The sequence below is a fragment of the Vulpes lagopus genome, chromosome 7 (assembly GCF_018345385.1).
Source record: "Vulpes lagopus strain Blue_001 chromosome 7, ASM1834538v1, whole genome shotgun sequence".
Lineage (NCBI taxonomy): Eukaryota > Metazoa > Chordata > Mammalia > Carnivora > Canidae > Vulpes > Vulpes lagopus.
Genome location: NC_054830.1, coordinates 76,688,596 through 76,707,729, shown reverse-complemented (window position 1 = coordinate 76,707,729; position 19,134 = coordinate 76,688,596). Strand labels below are relative to the sequence as shown.

Sequence of the window (19,134 nt, the reverse complement as noted above, 5' to 3'; positions counted from 1 at the left end):
GGGGGCTGAGGGGCTGAGGGAGGAGGGGGCGTGTCCGATCTCAGGATCGAGGCCTGAGGCCGGGATTTGAGGACTTATGGGCCTGGAGTGTGGTTGGGGTCAGACGCTGACGGCGGGGGCGCGGACGGGCGGGGGGGTAGGCAGGAGACTGAGGCGTCCGTGGAAGGCACCGAGGAGAGATTTTTCCGGGCGGCGGGGCGGATATCGAAAGTTGAGGCGTGGGTCTGGGAAGTGGAAGTTGAAGCCTGCCCGGCGACCCCGCGGATCTGGGTGCATGTGCTGGGGACGCGGGTGCGGGGCTGTGGATGGGGTCGGGGTGGGGCTGGGGTCAGTGCTGGATCTTACGCGCTTGGAGAAGGTTACAAGAGCGTCGCGCGGCCACAGCCTCTTCCCGAAGGCGCCTCACACCCGGACACCCCTGTGGCGCGACCCCAGGCGTCCGCGGCCGGAGGCTGGCCCAGGCCCGGGCGCCCCACACCCCGCCCCCGCCCCGGCCTCCTCCGAGCCGGGGGCGGCTCTGGCTGGGGCCGGGGTCTGGCAGCACGGCCCCCGGGGAGCCTGGGGGCGTGGCCAGAGGCCGGCGCCCGCGGCTGCGGATTGGCTGTCCGGCGGGCCGGGGGGCGGGGCTCCGGGCTGGGTCCCGCTCGGCCGCTCGCGGAGCGCCGGGAGGCGGGGCCGGCGGGAGCCCGGCAGCCAATGGCCGCGCAGCCCCGGAGCAGTTACAAAGGGCCGGAGCGAGGCCGCCGCGGCGGCGGGAGGTGGGGCGAGGCGAGGCTTGCTGAGGCGAGGCGGCGGCCGGGCCGGACCGGGCCACAGGCGGTGGCGGCGGGACCATGGGGGCGGCGGCCGCTGCTCCGCGCCCGCGGCTGCTCCTCCTCGTGCTGGCGGCGGCGGCGGCGGCGACGCTGGTCCCGGGGGCGACGGGTGAGCGGCGGCGCGGCGGGGCTGGCGGGCGGCTGCGGGGCGCGCGGGCCGGGCCCGGCCTCTGGCTCGCTCCCTCTCTTTCTCAAACATGGCGCGGGGCCGGGGGCGCAGGTGGCGGCGCGGGGCCGGGGCCGGGGCCGGGCTGGCCTGGCGGCCGCCACGCGAGACGCGGGCGAGGAGCGCGGGCGGGGCGGGGCGGGGCGGGGGCGTGTGTCCGAGCGCGAGTGGACGTGCCCGGCCGCCGGCGGTCGCCCCTGCTCCCGGCTCCCCGCCGCGGGGGGGGCGGCGTCGACGGGGCGGAGCGCTCGGCGGCCCGGGCTGCCTTCCGAGGAGCGAGGGGGCGCGGGCCGAGCGCCCGGGGGTGTGCGTCTGTCTGGCCGGGCCTGGCGGAGGCGGGGCGCCCGCCCCGAGCGGGAGGGGGCGCGGTGGGGGAGCGGCGGGGGGGCGGTGTGCGGTGGGGACCCCGGGGTCACAGGGCCGCCGCCCCCCTCCCCCGAGCGGCTCCTTTTCCAGCCGGGGTGGCTTCGGAAGGGGAGCCTCCAAGCTTTGTGTGAGGAGGAGGCGGCACGAAGATGTGCGGAACGTTTCTTCCGTGCGTTGGGGCGCGTTGAAGTGCATCCAGTAACCAGGAGGCTACAGACTGTTTTTCGTAGTAGAAACTTGAACGTTTTGCTCACTCTGCGGGGTTCGGAACGTTTGAATGGGAAGGACTCTCCGGATTGATCGAACGCTTTTATTTCCTCGAAGGAACGTCGCCGGTGATGTTCCTTTTCTCGAGTGACAAGTAGTTTCGAATCAGGAGTCCCTCCGAGCGGTTGGTTTTCCAGGGAGAACGTTTGCTCCGTTTTCCAAAAAGGTTAAATCAGGATGGGGTACGTGGTGTCATGACCAACCTCCGTGGGAGAGAGAAAAACCGTTAGCATCCAGACTAAAATACTAGAAACTAAAATATAGATCCTCAGTGTGAGAAACTAAATTACAGTGAAAGTACATTTCTGTTTCTAAAATTGAATACCAAATGTTTAAAAAACAAAGAACTCCAAGAATGAGACTGCCACTAGCTACTGTCTGTGAAGAGCTTTACCATGGTGTAGATGCGTGAAGTACACCAAAGTGCGTTATCTAATGCTGACCGTGAAACCCTCCCAGTGGCATTTGCCCCATTTTATAGATGAGAAGACTGAGCTTCGAACAGGTTAAGTACTCCATGACTAAGGACTGGAGTTAGGATTTGCACCCAGAGGCCAGTGTTTCCAAAACCTATACACCTTAATGTATATACTCGTCTGGCACAACCCGTGTTTCTTTTCACGTTCACTAATGAGCAGTTGGTCTTTACTGTTCACTTTTTGATTTTACCCTCACAATATGAAAATGAGGTTGACTTCCCAGTACATTCCTGGAGTCCCTTCATACTAGGCCTGGGTTAGAGGAAACCGTGGATTTTTGACATTGGCCTAGGGAGTGGGGGCAAACTATATTAGGGGCAGGTGGGAGAATCAGTAGTTCGTGTATCAAGCAAAAGTAGCATTTCTACACCACTGCTAACTAGAATAGCATAGTTCCCTCTTTGTAGCCTAGCACGCTAAGTGTTCCTGTATTCAAGGAACAGTGTTGGACTTAATTGATGCATAGAACATTGCTCAGCCCATGCTGGGGAGGAGCTTACAGACTACAGTGGCATGTATACAATACAGAGTTGATCCAGGTGCTGTTATTCTTAAGCCTACATTACCTCAACTGGCCTGCCCACATTTGCTGGTTATGTTGATGTTGATCATTCATATATTCTAAAGAAGGTCAAGTGCAATTTTAAATTTATAATTTGCCTTCCTTTTTAAGACCTTGCAGTTGTTCCTTATTGTCTGGGTATCGGTTTTGTTTCCCTCTGACCAGCTTCTCTAACACAGATTTCTCTGGAGAAATTGGTTCTCTGGCCTTAGTACACAGATTAGTACCGTACCAGATGTCTACATGGATATCTCCTGTGAGAATCTGGTTTCCTTTCTTACGTCATGTAAGTTTTTTCTTTGATAACATGCGTAGAGCCCAACTCTTCTTTATTTCAATGCCTCTTGAATGTCTCTTCCTTTCTTTGTATACAGCCATCAGTTTAGTGTCCTGTTATCCCTTGAATCTGTTTGCTTTCCAGTTTCTCTCATCTAGACTTTTCTATAGGTTATGGCCAAACTAATCTTCCACAGCCATTCTCACAAAGGGTTTATAAGAGTTTCCATTTGTATTCAGCAACACTTGAGGCTTATGATTAGGGCCATTTCTGAGTATTCAACCAAAAATCTCACTTCTTATTATTACTCTAAACCTCCAGTTCCAGCGATTTCTGTTTTTCCACTGACTCCTGACTTTTTAGCCTTCTAACAACATACTTCCTTTTGCCCCTTTTGGGAGTGAGAAGTTCTCAGTTTTGGCTTCATGTACTGGTTTAGTTCCTGAACTCTTTATTTCCCTGAACTGTATGTATAGCGCTTACAGTTTGTATTGTTGTTTGTATTGTTTATTTCTACCATCTCGCACTGTTATTTACCTGTACTTTGGAATGGTACCCAGAGGGCAAAGGTTATGCCTTTTATTTCCTTTATACTTTCAGAGCCTAGCGCTGTGTTTTATATTGTTTGCTTAAATGCTCTTGATTAAAGGAATTCCATTTGACTGAGCATTCCTTGAGTATTTATACTGCTTTATATAAGTGCAGTTTATGCAATATTAATTGACAATTCCATGTATGTAATATGGGAAAATTGTATAATATGATGAAAGATACAATTGGTTATTCGATTTGGTTATTAGTCCCAACTTCACTTCTAGTTATGCAGAAAATCTGGATGATACCTACTTTTCCTAATTCATGAGATCTTAAAGATCAAATGAGAAAGTTGTATTCCAGTTTGAGGTTGCTATTTTGTATTGATAATAATAGGTAGGACTAATGTTCAACCAGCAATTTCCACTGGGCTATGTGTATTTTGATTGATCAAACATCCTTTCTGGTTGGCTGGTAGCAATGTGGAGCCAGTTGTTAAATATTTTTAAGATCACCCTTACAGGGAGGCATGAGCAGTCCAAGAGGGAAATGATTAATATAGGCTGAAGTGATTGGGCGAGGCTTTCTGGGACTTTAGGATTTAAACTGACTTTGAAGGTAGCTCGAATTCAAATGGGCAGAGAGTGGGATTTGATGAGTGGTAAGCTGTCCTGAGGCCTACTCTAGGGCAGGAACCAAAACTTTTATTGATTGGCTGGCAAGTTCCTCTTTAGAGTTAAGTTCCTAATTCTATATAGTATGGGTTTTGGATGTATATTAACCACTGTTTCTTTACCCCAGTTCTGAAAGCTCTGTAATACATGACAAGAAACAAAATAGAAAGGTAACCTAAGTGGGATGAATAAGGGGAAAATACTATGGGCTGCCTGCCAGGGGTAGACATTCTAATGGTGAAAGTTCTAAGTCACTTCAGTTTACAAGGGAAAAAAATGACATCAGGGGTTAGGTGAATTTCTCAGGGTCAAGCAGAACTAAGACAAGAATTTATCTCATTCCAAGTCTTGTGCTCTTTAAAAAATGTGAAGGACTTGGAGGGGGGAGGGTTAATGGAGTGACTTACCTAAGTGAAGTTATCTTGAATTTCACAGAACTTATGAAAAGTGACTTCTGATGTACTGTGGGCGGGGGTGGGGGGGTGGGGGTGGTTGTGGTAGTGGTGGTGGTGGTGGTTAAAACGTCCTCAAGAGAAAGTCAATGTCTTTTTTATATTGCTGATTAAAAGACCTGATATAGAGCTTATTGATTGAGAAGAGGAGGCTTTATTTAGTAGTTTGTAAGACGGTGAAACTGTTTGGGGTTTAGTTAAAATGGATGCAGTTAAAGGCCTTACAGTTACATGGTCTAGATTTAGAATTTTAGATGATGTACTTTGTTGTTGAAATTAAATAGGGAATTGACATGATCAAAGTAATTGAGTGGGAGATAAATCTGTTCCTCTGGGGAGGGCTGCTTATGTGGAGAAGACCTTTGCTGAAAAATTCTTCTAGGCCCGTTGAAACATTTAATCTGAACCCAACACCATTCTGGTAGTACCTTTGTAGTGCATCAGATATGTTCATTTCTAATGACGTCGGTTTTGAAAGTGCCATTATTTTATGGATGGCCCTTTTGATGTGAGAACATGTCTCTTCAAATCACAGAGCCCCCTGCTCATGTCAACAAACAGCCTGCCTTTTGCTGTTCTTTCTTGGTTGTGGTTTACATAATACAAGTTCTCTGAACAGATGGGCTGTGGTTTATTATCATGTGATTGGGTCACATCTTTGCTTCCTGCTTCTGGAATTGAGTGAGGGCAGATGCTGGCATGTTTCTCAGGGATTTTTCATGCTTTGTCCCATAGAATTAGCTTGAGAAAACTTTTGGAATTTTCTTAAAAATTATGATCTATCTATCTTGACCCAGCCTAACTCCAATGCTTATGATAGATTAATGCCTTTCTTAACTGAATTTCCTCAATATCAAACCCAAGCATTATTCGTAAACATTAAGACTTGTTGCTACTTTGGAATAGATCTAGTTTGGGCTCAGATGATGCAGGTGGGTTTCTTATGGTTATCCTTTTTTGATATGCACTAAAGCCTATGGATAAGGCTTTTTGCCTTAAACACTTTCTCAAACACAATGAAGAGTGAGAGTGGAGTAAGTAAGTCTGGATTCAATTTGTATGGGTCCAATTTTATAAGTCAGATCTGGCCTTTTGTAAAGCTAGTCCCTTATTTTGGCATTCCAAGAATACACATTATAAAAAATGATTTCTAACAAAAAAAAAAATAGGACTTGCAGGGGATACCCACAGGTCACTTTGACATTTCTTGAACATTCAGTGATCCACGTACCATTTTTTATCAATCTGAAAAAAATGTGTTATAAGAATGTGCCAGGGGTGCTTGGGTGGCTCTGTGGGTTAAGCCTTGACTCTTGGTTTGGGCGCCGGTCATGATGTCCAGGTTGTGAGAACAAGCACGAGCACTGTGTAGGGCTCGACACTAAGTGCAGAGTCTGCTTGGGATTCTCTTTCCCTCCCCCTGCTGCCCTTCCCCTTTCTTGCACTCATACTCTCATTTTCTCTCTCTCTCTCTCAAATAAATGAATAAATAAAATCATTATTCTGTCTGCCTTGTCTCATTTAATTCTCATAACCAACCCTGGATGGTAGTTGCATAATAGTACAAAAATCTTCTTATGTACCATTTAATTTTGAAAATATTTTTTTTTGAAAGTTTATTTATTTTAGAGAGAGCAAGTGAAAGAGCACAAACATGAAGGATACCAAGCAGACTCCTCATTCAGCCCTTATGGGGCTCCATCTCACAACCTGGAGATCATGACCTGAGCTGAAACTGGGAGTCTGTTTCTCAACCGAATGTGGAACCAAGACATCCCATTCCAAAAGATTTTTAATATTTATTTATTTATTTATTTATTTATTTATTTATTCATTCATTCATTCATTCATTCATTCATTCATTTGAGACACAGAGAGCGAGAGAGGCAGAGACACACAGGCAGAGGGAGAAGCAGGCTCCATGCAGGGAGCCCTATGTGGGACTCAATCCCAGGACTCCAGGACCACGCCCCTGGCTGAAGGCAGGCACCAAACCTGCTGAGCCACTCAGGGATCCCCCCAAAGATTTTTTTATAGTCCATTTGTTACTAGGTCCAGGTGACCAGTGCTCAAAAGATAGGTTTGATGACCTTGGTTCTAACCTAAGATTCTTTTCAACTCTCTTAGATGCTACCCAAAGATGTTAATATTCTTTCATCTTTTAATCGTAAATATATTATTTTAAAAGACTGCTTCAGATAGAATAGAGGTCTGTAGACTAACAATAGTCTAACCACCAAAGTGTGAATGATTGTGCATTACCATTAACTCCATCTGCTTGGGTAAGCAAGGATTAACAGGATTTTTGTTCAACTTGGAATTTCGTTTGTATCTAATGAAATTTGTAAAAAAAAAAAAAAAAAAGCTTCTCTGTTTCCATTTTACAGACCATGAAACTTAGGTCATGATGTTAATAAATGGTGGAACCTTTACCTGAGCATTTCAGAGGGTGTAATCTTTCCTGTACATCATGCTGCTTTCATATATAGTAAATATCTTGTTTTGGTCATTTCATGAGGAAGGCTTTTTCTTCTTTTTTTTTTTTTAGCCATGAGAATTTGCTTCAGCTTGTTTTAATTATAGTTTGCCTCTTCACAACCTCAGGTTATTCAGATGCTTGCAGTCTTTGAATTATATTTTAAGGTAATTTGAATTTCTCTGATGAGTCTAATGACAGTTGATTACTCACTATTTGTATTGATTTATATATTTTCATAGCAAGGTCTTTGTTTCTCAAAGTAACCTAAGCACAGACCTGAAAGTAGCTGAAAATTTGAGTTAGAGAAAAGAAAAAAGCTATCACTGTCCACCATGAACACTTTGGCTTATTCTACCCACCCCCATGCATTTCTTAATATGATAACACCATTTTTTAATCATTCTGTTTCTTTCAGTAGTTTATCAAATGTGATAAAAGTATTTTTAAGTTGGCAAAGATCTTCAGCTTTGTAGAAGAAATAGCTCATTTAATCTTTTTTTTTTTTTTTTAAAGATTTTATTTACTTATTCACAAGAGACACACAGAGGGAAGCAGAGATATAGGCAGAGGGAGAATCAGACTCCCTGCGGGGAGCCTGATGCGGGACTCGATCCCAGGACTCTGGGATCATGCCCTGAGCCAAAGGACATGTTCAACCAGTAAGCCACCGAGGAACCCCCAAGCTCATTTAATCTTAACAAATTACTTAACAAAGAAATGACCAAACAATGGGAAGTAGAGAAAGAGGCTGACTTGCTTCCAAGAAATAGGATGCTTGGGAAATAATAATTCAGATTCAATAATAGCAACCACAGGCACTACTTTATAGAAGTGGTAAGAATTGATGTCCTGCTTTGAGGGATGGATAGAGTTTAGAGTGGATGAGGGGCAGAGTTCCTGAAATAGTGAAATAATAATGAAGTTCATGATGTAAAGGGTGGATTCAAAGAATTATGAGCCTTAAAAATCAGGTTAATGGTTTTAATTTGCAAAATGAATATCTAACTGCATCACATAGGAAACGGAGCAGGGTGATTACCTAGGAGACTTTGGAATTTGTATGATGGCATTGGGAATGGAGTGGAAGGATGATTCTATGACATTTCAACGAAATCGGAGGAGCTGGTAATAGGACCTTTGCATGGCTGTCCTTTTGCCTCTCTGCTCTTCCCTACATTCCTGCACAGCCTCCTCCCTCACCTCTTCCACATCTTTGCTCAAATGTTACCTTTTTCTCAATGATGCTTGCTCTGACCACCTTTTTAAAAATTGCCATTATCTCCCTCTACTTTTTCTTTTTTGTAGCATTTATTACCTTCTGAAATCCTGTATTAACTTACCTATATTTACTTATTTACTTTGTTTTCTCCTTCCTACTAGAATATAAGCTCTGTGATAATGAATATTTTTGTTTTGTTCAGCAGTTTAAAGTGCAAAGAAAGTGCCTGGTGCATCATAGGCAGTCAGTAAATATTTGTTGAATGCCAGTAGATCTTAGTCATAGAAAGCTGAAGTACAAAAATTAAGGATTGCATGAAATCAAAAAAGAATGACCAGGATTTTTACACCTGGATAATGCCTTTAACTAGTAATGAATTAGGTGAGAGAAAGATTGAGGGGAAATGAAATCTGGTTTGAACATGTTGAGTTTGAGGTAAAAGTAGCATAGCCAAGTGGACTTGTTCAGTGGGCAGCAGCATGGTTAGAAATGGAAGAGAATCTTAGGCAGAGAAGCAGCAATCAACATTTGCCTTACACCTCATTCTCTCTTTTTATTCTGGTGCCCTAAAAAGCCACCTTAAGTGAAGTATTTGACCCTGAACTCCTAGCTTAGACCTGGAACCTTGCTCAGTTCACTGAGATATTCTCTCCTGGATTGCAGGTCCATGCTTTGTTCCCTCTGCCCCCTCCATCCCTAAAGAAGTATGTATTCAGAATGATTTGTGATCTTCAGATTGTACGGACATTAGCCTTCAGGCTCTCTTTGACCTCTTGGGAATCTGCTCTGGTTCCTGGATAAGGTAGAAGAGAGACCAGCATACAGCTGTCAACCTCCCTAGCATTCAGAGCTTTGACTGAGATGAGCACTGTTTCGTAACTTTCTTATTATATGGGAAAAATTTATTCACTGATTGGCTTGTGTACTCTGGCTGTTTTCCAGGAAACGATTTGGGAAACTTGAAATAAAAATATATGCAGTAAGACCAGAACTAATGATCAGAAAGATAAGAACCAATAAATAAAAGGGGAAAAGAAAGAACAATTATCCATAACTTCTAGCTGAGGAAAGCTTTTGTAGTTGAACACAATAGTCAGCTCTGAGTTTTCAGGCAGTGAGAACAATAAGGGAACCTGATAGTTTGCATCTCGTTGCCTGTTATTGAGCATTCATGAGAGGCTGCCACCTTCTTTAATAATAAAGAGCCCCAGACACAAAGATGCAGTGCAGGGAGAATCTCCAAGTGGTAAGGGGTTGCTGGCCCTCAGCCCTGACTCTTGTTCTCAGGCTTCCTCTTCAACATGTATTGAGGTGTGTGCTACCATTTTTCTTCTCCATGCTAAGGCTGTGATCCAAGTATGGACACACTAGTCTTACCCTAATGCCAGTGGAACAGCTGATGTAGGGCTGCAGCGTTTAAATCAAGCTTTGCTAAAAGCTGGAGGATAATGAATAGAGAAAGCAACATGAAACTGTTCAAGCTGGCTTACAAAGACATTTTCCTCATGTCCTTATCTTTTGGCCTGTCTCCATTTGGCAGACATTATCTGAGTGCTGCCACCAGAAGTGAATAGAGCTAGGCATTTATCTTTCTTCAAACGGGACCAAAACAGCAAGGTCCAGAGAGTGTCTTTGCTTGGGTTTCCTGTTTGAAGAGCTGCCTCCTTTCTGGGTGATGGATGTTGAGAACGATGACTTCCTTTCAGAGACAACACTTATTCAGAGAGTGTGTCCCTACACATGGAGGTTGCATAGTAACCCCAATATTCATATAGAAAATACCCACATATGTTACCATGAAAGATATTCTTTGGTTAGAGACATGCTGATTTCATTGGGAAAAACAAGTTTCTCCCTGCTCTTGAGCAGAATCTATTATTGAAATCTTTGTTTAAGGGGCATAGGAAATCAAGTGAAGAGTTTGGGTTTATCATCTCTGTGACTTGAGTAGATTCACTTTCCTTTCTTATTCTGCAGTTCCAGTGTTTCCTTCCAATCAACAGAGCTAAACCTTCTTATTTTTGTTCATTTGCTTCAGGATAACCATTCCATCCAGACTTCCTAGGTGTGAACCTCACTGATTACATAATAGTGTGTATTTATAGTTCTGGGACACCTTGTGCAGGCATCCTGTTACATTTCTACAATATAAGATCTTTAAATATGCATTGAAATACAAATAGCTCCCTTGGAAATAAGTAAAAACAAATGGCTTTTTCTACTAGAAGTGAAGACTAATATATATATTTGAGAGCAATGAACATGGAGGAGATAGTTAAGTCTGAAGAGGCATATTGAGATAGAAAGTCGTGGTGGCTTTTCATTTATAAAACACACACAGACAATATATGTATGGTCTTTGTTGTTTTTTTTTTCTCTTTGATATATTCATTCCCAAATCGAACCATAATGTGCTCTAATTGAGTCTCTTTGTTTAGCACATGGCTGTTGATTTGAGTACTTTCTCCAATTGAAAAACTGACATTTTAATTTTGTTATTCAATGTGCAACAGATTTAAATAAAAACACCAAGATTGTGTATTGTAGATTTCCTTCAACAATAATTATATGTAATTATTTTACCAAAATAAACAAGTTAAAGTACTTTTAGCTGTTTTATCTCATTTTACATTTGGAAAAAAAATTACAAACCAGGGGTTGGAGTTTACTTGTGTTTGTCTCAGTGAGCAAAGATAATTTCTGTGTGCTGGTTCCAGCTAGTTCCACCAAAGAGTACAAAATTGATGCTAGTAAAACATACTGAAAATGTGAAGGGGAAGTGCAACTAGAAATAGGTCAGAGTGGCTATGTGCTACTAAAAACAGTCGGTAGTCTTCATGAATGTGGTATTTCAAAAATTTAAGGGACCTGTGAAGATTAAATGAGATTATACCATACTTCCTGCCACACAGAAAACACAGAAAAAGTAAATGGCAGTTATTAAGAAAATTGCTTTTCATACAATTTTAGGCTAGAAAGGATTGTAACTAAGGGGATCATGATTATCATTTTGTCTCGCTTTATTTTACAGATGAGGAAACGGTTTCAGAAGGTTTGTGGTATTTCGGGATAATCAGGATAATTTCAGGATAATAATTCAGCTACTGACTGAACAGGAATCCAGCTTCCTCCTTAGAACTTCACTTAGCATCCCATTTCTGACCCAAGTCTCTTAGGGAGAATTTTTTTTTTTTAATTGCCTAAATTTGGGGAAGATCTTTTTAAATGCTATCAAATCAGACCCTTAACAGATGGATAAGTAATGATAATAAAATCAATATAGCAAGATAGTAACAATTACAGAATTTAAGTGGTGGGTATATAGGTGTTCACAGTTGTCAGTTTTGTTTGAAAATCTTCATAATAGAAAGTTGGTGGAGGATAATTGAAAAAAATCTATAGTATCTCCTCATCCCAGATGTGTGTTTGTTACTGATCTCTCTAAATATAGACAAACCAGCAGTACTTGTTAAAGCCAAAGGAAATAAAATAACCAGGGTTCAGCACCTTGGGATACACATTCTAGGCCCCCCCCCCTTTTTTTTGGCATTCTTCAAGGATCAAGAACCACAGATCTGTCTTGACTTTTTCTTTTCTTTCTTCTCTCTCTCTCTCTCTTTAATTACAAAGGATAGTTATGCATTGCAAATTTGAAATTCCCTAATTACCAACAAACAAGCCAATTAACACAATTATCACTGTAGATCACTTTCCTATGAACAAATGCTCTATTTTTTCCCCATTGTTTCGCTTTTACCTTTCCAAGGTAAATTTTAACTTTTTGTTCCTCTTCCTTATTTATAATGCATTTATAAGTTGGAGTCTCTCTGCTCTCATGTAGTCTTTCTTCCAAGATCACAATTGTTTCTTCCACTTTATTCTTTAAAAACAAACAAACAAACAAACAAACAGAAAACAAGGCCACATATTCTTTTAGCTAGGGACTTTCCACCCTTTCTCATTGATCATTTGTCAGATCTAGCTTTCCCTTGCCTTATAGGAGGAAAAGAGGAAAGAAGGAGGAATTCCAATAAATTTGAATTTAGGAGTCAGGCAGAAACCTTAGGGGATATTCTTCCAGGAGCAACAGACTCACTATTAGCTGGGGCATTGCAAACAGGGGGTGTGCCCTAAGGAAATAACTGTTCTAAGCAAGTGGGTGCTTGCATCTAATTTAGCTTGGAGATCCTGGAACTGGAGAAAAAGTATCATGGAGTAAATGGGTGTAATCACCTATGAACCATTCTAAACCAGAGCTAAGGCCTAGTAATTTTTGACTTCTAAATAGATGTCATTAATTCTGTACATATGCTGAATAATTCTATATAGCATAATTCTATGTTGTTATCTTCAGTTTTCCGAAGACTAAATAACATCAAGCCCTGGCAGGCCCTTGTGTTTTAATAACCAACTCCCTGCTAGAGGTCTTCTTCAGTAACCGAAATGCTAGGTAGCATCAATGCTAACAGCAATTTGAAACCCATATTCACAGTACTAAGCCTCTGAATGTTTGTATCATGATGTCTGAAAACTTTGGTTCTTCTGAAAGGAGCTCAGACAACACTAGATGCTTACATCCTCATGCCCCAAAAGAGATCATGGATTTAATGATTAGAAATAATATAAGGGGCGCCTGGGTGGCTCAGCAGTTGAGTGTCTGCCTCCGGCTCTAGATGTGATCCTGGACTCCCCGGATTGGGTCCCGCATCAGGCTCCCTGTGAGGAACCTGCTTCTCCCTCTGCCTATGTCTCTGCCTCTCTCCCTGTGTCTCTCATGAATAAATAAATAAAATCTTAAAAAAGAAATAATATAAAATATTATAAAAGCAAGAGCATTGTAAAATACTGTAACAGTTCCGCCATTTTGGCTGGGCATTCCTGTCTTTGCTTGTTTTAATTTAGCTATTTTCCTCTAGGAGACTGCAACCAGAATTGAATTGCTTGCTTTGACATTTTGTTTGACAAGGAAGATGAACATTTCAGACTGGAGAACTCAAGAAATTAACTATAATTGTGGTAACTATATGTGTGGTTCACGAAGTCTGAAATTTCCAGCAGTGTCTCTACCATCCTGCTTTTAGCTAAATTCATTAAGTTTTTGCTTTGAAAAGGGATGGGAATGACATAAAGCTAAATACCAAGAAACTCAATGAAGTATAAAGTGTGATTGCTTCTGTGGAGCAGGAAATAGGAAGGGGTGGGTGTTGGGGAGCTGCTATCTTTTTTTTGTTAGGCTTGGTAACAGTCTTGTAGAACTATTTGATACCTTAACTCTATACATAAATAAATTTAATAAAAATAAAACCTAAGTTAAAAAAGTTAATGGTAAATATATGGCAGTCATAAGTCCATAAATACTTAATTGAATATGAAGAGTTGAATTTCCCTGTTGAAAAGTCAGATTCTTAGGTTGGATTAATATGCACGCAGAGACACGCAAACTTAGCTGTTTTTTTTTTTCAAAAGACATCTAAAATGACATAAAAATATTGAAAATAGTAGAATAAGGATGGCTATTCTACTATTATGTCATTCCCATCCCTTTTCAAAGCAAAAACTTAATGAATTTAGCTAAAACCTGGGTGGCTCAGCAGCAGTTAAGCGTTTGCCTTTGGCTCAGGGTGTGATCCCAGAGTCCTGGGATCGAGTCCCACATTGGGCTCCCTGTATGGAGCCTGCTTCTCCCTCTGCCTATGTCTCGGCCTCTCTCTCTCTCTCTCTCTCTCTCTCTGCGTCTCATGAATAAATAAATAAAATCTTAAAAAAAAATAGTAGAATAAAAAAAGCACATCTGACCCCAAAAAGGTGAATACCTGATGAAATTCAAGCTACAAAAACATTAAATGGAAGAAAGAGGTGTATTTTATATTGATGAAGTACCATCTCTCAAGACGTCATGAATTTTTATGCAACTAATAGTGTCAGAATATATAAGGCCAGAATTGTTAAAAATACAAGAAGAAATTGATAAAATCACTAGGTGAAGACAAGAATATTTGAATAACATAATAAAGATTTAATGTATTCCAATTTTGTAATAATGAACTAACTTTATTTATTTATTTATTTATTTATTTATTTATTTTTAAGATTTTATTTATTCATGAGAGACAGAGAGAGAGAGAAAGAGAAGCAGAGACACAGGCAGAGGGAGAAGCAGGCTCCATGCAGGGAGCCTGATGTGGGCCTCAGTCCTGGGACTCCAGGATCACGCCCTGGGCCAAAGGCAGGCGCCAAACCGCTGAGCCACCCAGGGATCCCCTGAACAGTATTCTTTTAAAATACTACTTGAGTTTCCAGAAAATTGATGATATGAAGGTCTACAAAGAATACCCAAATTAGAAATTCACAACTAATAGAAAAAGTCAAAATAAATATATCTGCTTGGAAATAAAATAAGAATTTTAAAATAAAAATAAAAATTTTATTTTAAAATAAAAATTTTAAAATAAAAATAAAAATTCTTGTAAATAATCCCTGGGGTAAAGAAGAAGTTACAGTTGTAATTACAGACCATTTAGAAATGAACAACACAAGATCTCGACATATCCAAACTACTGGGAGTTTTGCTAAAGCAGCACCTAAAGGGAAATTTGGAAACAAAATTTCAAGCTAGAGAAGGAACTAAGTACAAATCAACCTGGAGAAGGAACAACTAAGTATATAAAGAAAATAAGGATTTAGAAAAAACTTTAAAAAATGGATTTGATTTATAAAACACCAAATTGGTTCTTTTTAAGCACATTACTAAAATAGACAAATATTTGATAAATCTAAAAAAGAAAAAGACATGAATAGAAAAATGGTAAAGGAGAATGGTGTCTTTTCAATAAACTTTAATGTATTTTAATATAGCCCAAATTCTGTTATTTTCTCCTAAATATTAGGGCTTTTTGAATCCTATTTGATTAGTCTTTCTGGACCTAATGTCTTGAAATGTTTCCTACATTTTCATCTAAAAGGCTTTTTGCTGTACCCTTTAATGCTGAGATGTACAACCCATCTGGGGTTGATTTTTCATTATGGGATGAAATAGATATTTTTTTAATTTAAATTTTAATTTTAGTTATAGCTTGTTAATATATAGTATAATCTCTTTTTCTCTAAAGTTTTACTTAAATTCCATTTAGTTAACATATAGTGTAATAAGAGTTTTCAGGTTTAGGGGGCTATTGGGTTGCTCAGTGGTTGAGCATATGCTTTTGGACTCTGGTCGTGATCCTGGGGTCCTGGGATTGAGTTCCTCATCAGGCAGGCTGCCTGCTTCTCCAACTCTGCCTGTGTCTCTGCCTCTCTCTGTGTCTCTCATGAATAAATAAATAAAATCTTTAAAAAAATAATTTTTAGGTTTAAAATTTATTTGTTCAACACTTACATACAGCACCTGGTGCTCATCACAAAAAGTGCAGTCCGAAAAAAAAAAAAAAAAAAAGTGCAGTCCGTAATCCCCATCCCCTATCTCGCCCATCTCCCATCCCTGCCACCCCTGTAGTAACCATTAGTTGGTTCTCTATAGTTAAGAGACTGTTTCTTGCTTTACCTCTCTGTTTTTTTTCCCCCTTTGCTCATTTGTTCTTTTTCTTAAATTCCACATGTGAGTGAAATCATATGGTATTTGTCTTTCTCCAACTGACTTATTTCATTTAGCATAGTACTCTCTAGCTCCATCCATGTTGTTGCAACTGGCAAGATTCATTCTTTTTTATGGCTGAGTAATATTCCTCTGTGTGTGTGTGTGTGTGTGTGTGTATTATTATTATTTTAAAAATATGCATGCCCAGATGATCCAGCACTATTTGTTGGTATAGCTTACTTTTTCCACTGCATTATAGCATCACTGTTATCATAAATCAAGTAGTTGTATATGTAAGAATCTGTTTTTGGAATCTCTGTTCTATTCCCTTGGTCTATTCTTTTGCTAATGCTACACTGTCTTAATTATTATATTATGATGGGTCTTGATATCTTATAATGTAGGTCTTCCAAAAGCATTATTTTCCAAAATTGCTTTGACTGTTCTTGGGATATTTTTCCATATAGATTTTAGAATCAGCTTGTGGATTCACACACACACACACACACACACACACATATACAGCTGTAGGATTTTGATTTGATTTTGTTAAACCTACAGATCACTTTGCAGAATGTTGACATCTTATAGTATTGAATCTTCTGGTGAGGAGTCTTGCATGTTCCTCCACTTATAAATAAGTAAATTTTATTTTATTTCCTTCATAATTTCTGTCAAATAAGTAATGCTTTGAAGCTTTCCCTGTAGAGGTTAGGTCTTAACATAGTATTAGATTTATTCCTAGGTATTTGATTTCAGATGCTTTTGTAAATTATATATTTTTGAATTTTTGTTTTTATTGCTGGTTTAAGAAAAGCTGATGACTTTTTTGAATAGTGACTTTTGTGTTTTATCATGAATAGGTGCTGAATTTTTAAAATTTTTTTGGTTTTGTTTATGTCATGATTATATGATCTATTTACATTTTCCTAAACTGCTTAATCTCTTATTCCTGAATCTATACAATATCTTTGCAAAGCATCTCCCTGGAAAGACTTTGCTTTCTTCTTTAGCCTTCTGTAAGCCTCAAGGGCTTTTGAGAAGACCATCTTTGAGAGAAGTCTCCCTTCTCTCTGTTCTTTTAGCACTTGGTGTGCATTACCCTCTATCCATAACATGTTGGCTCTCCACCTTACATTGTGAGCTGCTTGAGAGCAGGAGTCTCATCCTAGGTATCTTTGTCCTCCTAGAGGTGAGTTCTTTGTTCCCCCAAAGGTTATATACACTGTTCTTTTCTGGGAAAAGATGTTCAAACCTTATTCTTTGCTTCTAAAATTATGAACTGCATACCAGTGCCACCAGTTGTTTCTTCACTATGGCTCCAGTAGGCCTTTTGCTGTTTGCAGGCCCAGGTGTGACTCTCCTCTTCCTTTAATTCAAAGGCAGCTGGTGGTTGGTTACCACTTCCTTCTCTTACCTCAGTTCTGTTTCAACTTCATTCTAGCTCAGAATGATTTGCTACTTTCATTTAGGTTCATCACTGTACCTCAGTACCTGTGCAAGTCACATCGCCTGCAGCCACGCTTGCTCTCTAGAGGGAAAGGCATCTTGTCCTATGTGGGGGAGATCACCATAGATTTTCTTTTTTAAAAATTTATTTATTCATGAGAAAGAGACAGAGACATAGGCAGGGGGAAAAGCAGCAGGCTCCACGCAGGGAGCCCTGTGTGGGACTCGATCCCTGGACTCCAGGATCACGCCCTGAGCTGAAGGCAGATGTTTAACCACTGAGCAACCCAGGCGTCCCCACCATTGATTTTCTAATAATCCTTTTTTCCTTGTACTTTTAGAATCTATCTAGATTATGTTGATGTAACTCTTTGGGCACTTCTGTTTCCTCATCTGTAAAATAGAGGTTAGAATCAGGTAATTTTCAGGTTCCTCTTAGCAGGAACATTTTATGAGTTACATATTTTTTTTCCAAAGTCAGCTCCATTACCAGCATGGAGCCCAATAGGGGGCTTGAACTCATGACCCCAAGATCAAGACCTGAGCTGAGATCAAGAGTTGGACAGTTAACTGACTAAGCCACCCAGGTGCCCCTAGTTATGATTTTTTTTTTAGATTATGTTTATTCATTTGAGAGAGAATGAGAGTGAGAGAGATCACAGGAGAAGGAGAGGGAAAGGGAGAAGCAGACTCTCCACTGAGTAGAGAATCCGATATAGGGTGCAATCCCAGGACCCTGGGATCATGACCTGAGCTGAAGGCAGACACTTAACCAACTGAGCCATGCAGACAGTCCTAGTTTTTTTTATTAGTTAGGGATATATGCACACTGTATGTGTTCTAATACTTTGTTAATTTGGGTTGGAACTAAAAATATACTTTCTTGTAGGTATATCTCATGCTACTACATTGAAATTCTTCGGCCTAATCCTGTTCATAGTCATATTGCTGAAAAACTCTATATGGGTATCAGTGAATGGAGAGAGAGACAGAGGTAGCTAATGAGAATGTTTGCTGATTTATGTGCGCGTTGTTTACATCATATATTGTGTGTCAGTGTTGGCTTCTAGAGTTGTGTAAAAATTTGCTCTGATTCTCTGTCTAGCATGTATGACAGGGACTGGCACATAGTAGGCACTAATACTTGTTGAATGAGTGCATAAATGAATTGTTAAGCATTTTATGTGCCAGGTACTATACTTCTTATTTCTGTATATATTATCTCAATCCTCACCTTCTGAGATTGCTATTATAAATTTAGAAAACAGGTTCAAAAACTTAAGCAATTTCCCCAAACTATAAAAGTTTATTTAGATTAGAGAAAAATGAGAAATTAGTTATTGTTTTAGCTTTAACCATCAGAAATAAAAGTTTCTTCATTTCTTTTTAGGGGCCAAGATAAGGCACAGTACATACATCTGCTCTGTATACCAACATATCCCCCACAACTCGTTGACGTGGAAAAAAACCAAGATGATCACTTTATAGCGATGAAATTATAATCACATTGTATATAGTCTTAATAGTATGATCATTTCCCTGTCCTTAGAAATGCTTCTGAAATATCAGCTTTAATGCCTATATAGTATTTCATTTATGATTGTATCATAATTTATGTTGTCATTGCCATATTGTCATTCATATAGATTGTTTTCAACCATAAAATACTGTAACAAACATCTATGTGCTTATATCTCTGCTCTTATCTCCTGTTATTTCTTTAGACTAAAATCTAAGAAGTAGAATTAATGGATTTAAAAAAAGACTTTAAAGGCTCTTACTATATCTTGGCAAATTGTTTTCCAGAAAGAACTTTCAGGTT

The 19,134-nt window shown here is 40.6% G+C and overlaps 1 protein-coding gene across 2 annotated transcripts in view; it reads left to right on the top strand.

Annotated features, from left to right (window-relative positions):
* The first annotated feature begins 733 nt into the window (after positions 1-733).
* TGFBR1 (transforming growth factor beta receptor 1) overlaps positions 734-19,134 on the top strand; it is a 58,311-nt gene continuing 39,910 nt past the window's right edge. The window contains exon 1 of one of the 2 annotated variants that reach the window (XM_041762762.1): positions 734-924. In XM_041762762.1, coding sequence (XP_041618696.1) covers positions 834-924 — 91 coding nt within the window. In that variant the 5' untranslated portion in view covers positions 734-833. The remainder of the gene's footprint in view (positions 925-19,134) is intronic. The other variant, XM_041762763.1, reaches the window with a different exon arrangement.